The 3,180-nt window shown below is 41.5% G+C and overlaps 1 protein-coding gene across 1 annotated transcript; it reads right to left on the reverse strand.

Moving 5' to 3' along the window:
• Positions 1 to 706: 706 nt before the first annotated feature.
• LOC122093994 (F-box protein SKP2B-like) lies at positions 707 to 2,728 on the reverse strand. Its single transcript, XM_042664571.1, has 4 exons — positions 2,623 to 2,728; positions 1,629 to 1,977; positions 1,389 to 1,530; positions 707 to 1,248 (listed from the first exon to the last, which is right to left on the reverse strand). The coding sequence occupies exons 2-4, from the start codon at positions 1,962 to 1,964 to the stop codon at positions 878 to 880; spliced, it is 849 nt and encodes a 282-aa protein (XP_042520505.1). The 5' UTR covers positions 1,965 to 1,977; positions 2,623 to 2,728; the 3' UTR covers positions 707 to 877.
• Between the last annotated feature and the right edge of the window lie 452 nt (positions 2,729 to 3,180).

Consider the following 3,180-nt stretch of genomic DNA (forward strand, 5'->3'; position numbering starts at 1 on the left):
GGTTCGGACGCCGGAGGGGGGGAGAATCGCACGCCGGAGGGAATAGAATCGGACGCCGGAGGGAAGAGAATCGAGTTGCAGGGGGTGTCGTCGTCTTCTTCTTCTTGTCCGGCCAATTGAGTGAGAGGAGTGAGATGAGAGATGAGAGATGAGAGATGAGAGATGAGAGATGGGAGATGGGATATGGGTTTAGGAGATGGAAATAAAGGAGATGGCAATATTGTCCTCTCACAATAGGTGGGGATATTTTGGGTATATTAGAAAAAAACAAACCGGTTTTCATTCATTTCTCACGGTCGGCTAACAGCAAGGACCGATTTGAAATTTTTTGAATTTTTAGGGGTGGCTTTGACGTTTCAAAAAGTCCAGGGGGTGGCCTTGAATAACGACCGAAGTTCAGGGGGTGGCAATGCAATTTTCTCAAAAAGAAAAGATGTGTCTGGTTCCCACGGCCCCAAATCATGGACTAATAAAATGATTGAAACTGAACCATGACCTAACGTCATTGCCAAAAATGCTAATATTACCTACATAGATGACTTGAAAAGAGTTTAACCCAATACTGACCTGCTCTCAAATAACACATGACCAGATTTTCCAAGAAGGATCTTATGTCCAGGCCCCATTTAGGCTGAACACATCTTGGAAGACTTGCTGCATTCACAGGAACAAGATAACAAAGCTAAGGGCATTCACAGGAACAAGATAGCAAAGCAAAGGGCATTTTGATGTTCAAATAAAGTTTGTTCATACAAAAGTTATAAACATAATTCAAGTCCCACAATTGCTTTGAAGGAAAAGCCAAATATTCCTGGCCAGAACATCCATCACACCTCATCGCCTACCGTATGTACAGCTTTGGTATTGATTGATTCAATCAATGTGCAGGATGAGAGGGGCTCGCTGCACGATGTGCTTGAATAGAACAGGCACAGTGCACAGATGCTAGGTTGAGACACCCACTCTTTATGAGGGAATGTCTTCCAGGGCATGTGTGAAGCGCAGGGAACGAGTCGCATACAGCCTGAACGGCTGAAGGAGTCAGAGCTGTGCATTGGCTGATGTTGAGGTTCATGAGCCCTTCATCCTCATCGTTCCCATTTTCCACAGATTCCCATAGGTCATGCTTGCTCTTCACCCGACCGTTTGCCAGAGAATACATGGCTCTGTCTGTTATGTACTGGCAGTAGTACAGGCAAAGGGATCTCAAATGGTGGCACCTGTTTGCTATGGCTATCACGCTCTCATCTGCATCAAATAATGTAAACAGGTCAAGAAATCAAAGCCAACAAAGCAAACGTTAGATGAAAGGAATAAAGGCCCACACAAGAACATTGAAATAGTTAACATTCATCCCATATCTAGCAAATCTGACAGGTTTTGCTAACCTGTTATGAGGACACAACCAGACAAGTACAAAGCCCTCAGATCCGGACATCCAAGTGCCAGGCTCATCACTCCTACATCAGTTACACCCTCACACCAACCCAGATTCAAAGACTGTAACTGATTGCAATTACAAGCAATGGCCTGCACAGGGAGCAAAACGAGTGAATAAAGGTCCCCACATATTCAGAGGCAAAAGAACCTAAAATATCATTCCCTGTTCAAGACAGAATACCATGTACCTGCAGAGCTCTGTCAGATGCAGCACTTACGCATCCACAAAGATTTAAGAACTTTAAGTTTCTGCAGAAGCCAGTAAGATATGCAAGGGCAGCATCACTCAAGGCCGAACAACCACTGATGTTGAGCTTGGTAAGGTTAGAACACCCATGAGCTAATGCATATAAGGAGCGATCAGTGAGCTTGAAGCTTTTGCTGAGATCCAAGTCTTGCAGATCATGGCAGAAGATTGCAATGGTCTCAACCGCATTATCCTGAAGCTGTGGTTTATTTTGACGTAAAGTTAGAGTTCGTAGTTTGCTGAACTTGGGGGTAAGTGACAGCACAAGGTTGTTCATATTGTTATTGCACCTGAAGAAATGAAAAAATCATTACATGACTCCGAGAAGCATAGTTAAAAATACATAAAACAATGCAAATTCTTAGCATTGGAGAATCTTAAGACCAATAGGTTGTGCACAAAGAAAAATCACATATTCAGAACCAAGTAGGAAAACAGATTCAAAGGTCACTAAAATAGTGTCCGAAAAAATGGTGTTAGTAAATCAATGGGCGCTAAAAGTTAAAGTAACTTAAAACAGAATCCCAAATGGTTTTTTCAATCCAAATAAGAGCTACACAGTGAAACAGAAGTTCGGACAAGCAAAGGAAAGCAGAAATTAGGGAGGTGCCCCTTCTTCAATTGCCCTACATGCTGAGGTGTTCCATATTTGATGAGAATGTATTTACTTGAAGGAACGTAAGAAATTCCGTGGTAGCAAAATCTCAAAACATTAAGCCATGCTCGAGGAAAGCCTTAGTTCCTCTTGATAATGCATCTTGAACATCACCAGTGTGTAGTTATCTGCCTCAACTACACTTGTATCATATGCTCTACCATTGATGTATTAGACTGGACTGCTATCTGTGACACGGAAATCGATCACACTATACTTGATGGAAATGCACAGCCCAAGTTTTAGTGTCACAACTTTATACCATAAGACGTAATCTTACCTAAGTTGCTTTATTTTGTTCTTCAACTCATTTCTACTCAGACCAGCTAATGGAGAGATGTAACAAAATCATACAACCGAACAAGACGACACCTCTAAGTGGAGAATGGATCACCTGTTGGATTATAATTACAAAATCAATGCAAATTCAGTACTGGGATCATGCAAGTATTATGCATGTAGCATGACAACCAACCCTGATTCTTATCATTCGTTCAACCAATGAAACACCTGGATAGACCCAGTCTCTATATCATCAATGCGCTACAAAAACTTAAAAAGATGGAAACAAAATTATCTCCTCTTAGTTTTAAAACCAACACCACCCAAACATTTTGTTAGAATTGCTGATGAAGGGATACAATATTACAATCATTATGAAAGACACTCATTTTAGGATGCAATACCATTTCCTCATCACTGTTTCTTTCTCCCCCCCCCCCCCCTTTCTGTTAATAACTCATTAAGATTTGTTTTCACCCAAGTTGCTAACCATCTTAACCCGCTTAGTCTCTGTGTCTCTGCAGACTTTTATATTGAGTACAACAGTATATGTGCA

The sequence above is a fragment of the Macadamia integrifolia genome, chromosome 2 (genome assembly GCF_013358625.1).
Source record: "Macadamia integrifolia cultivar HAES 741 chromosome 2, SCU_Mint_v3, whole genome shotgun sequence".
In the NCBI taxonomy this organism is placed as follows: Eukaryota; Viridiplantae; Streptophyta; class Magnoliopsida; order Proteales; family Proteaceae; genus Macadamia; species Macadamia integrifolia.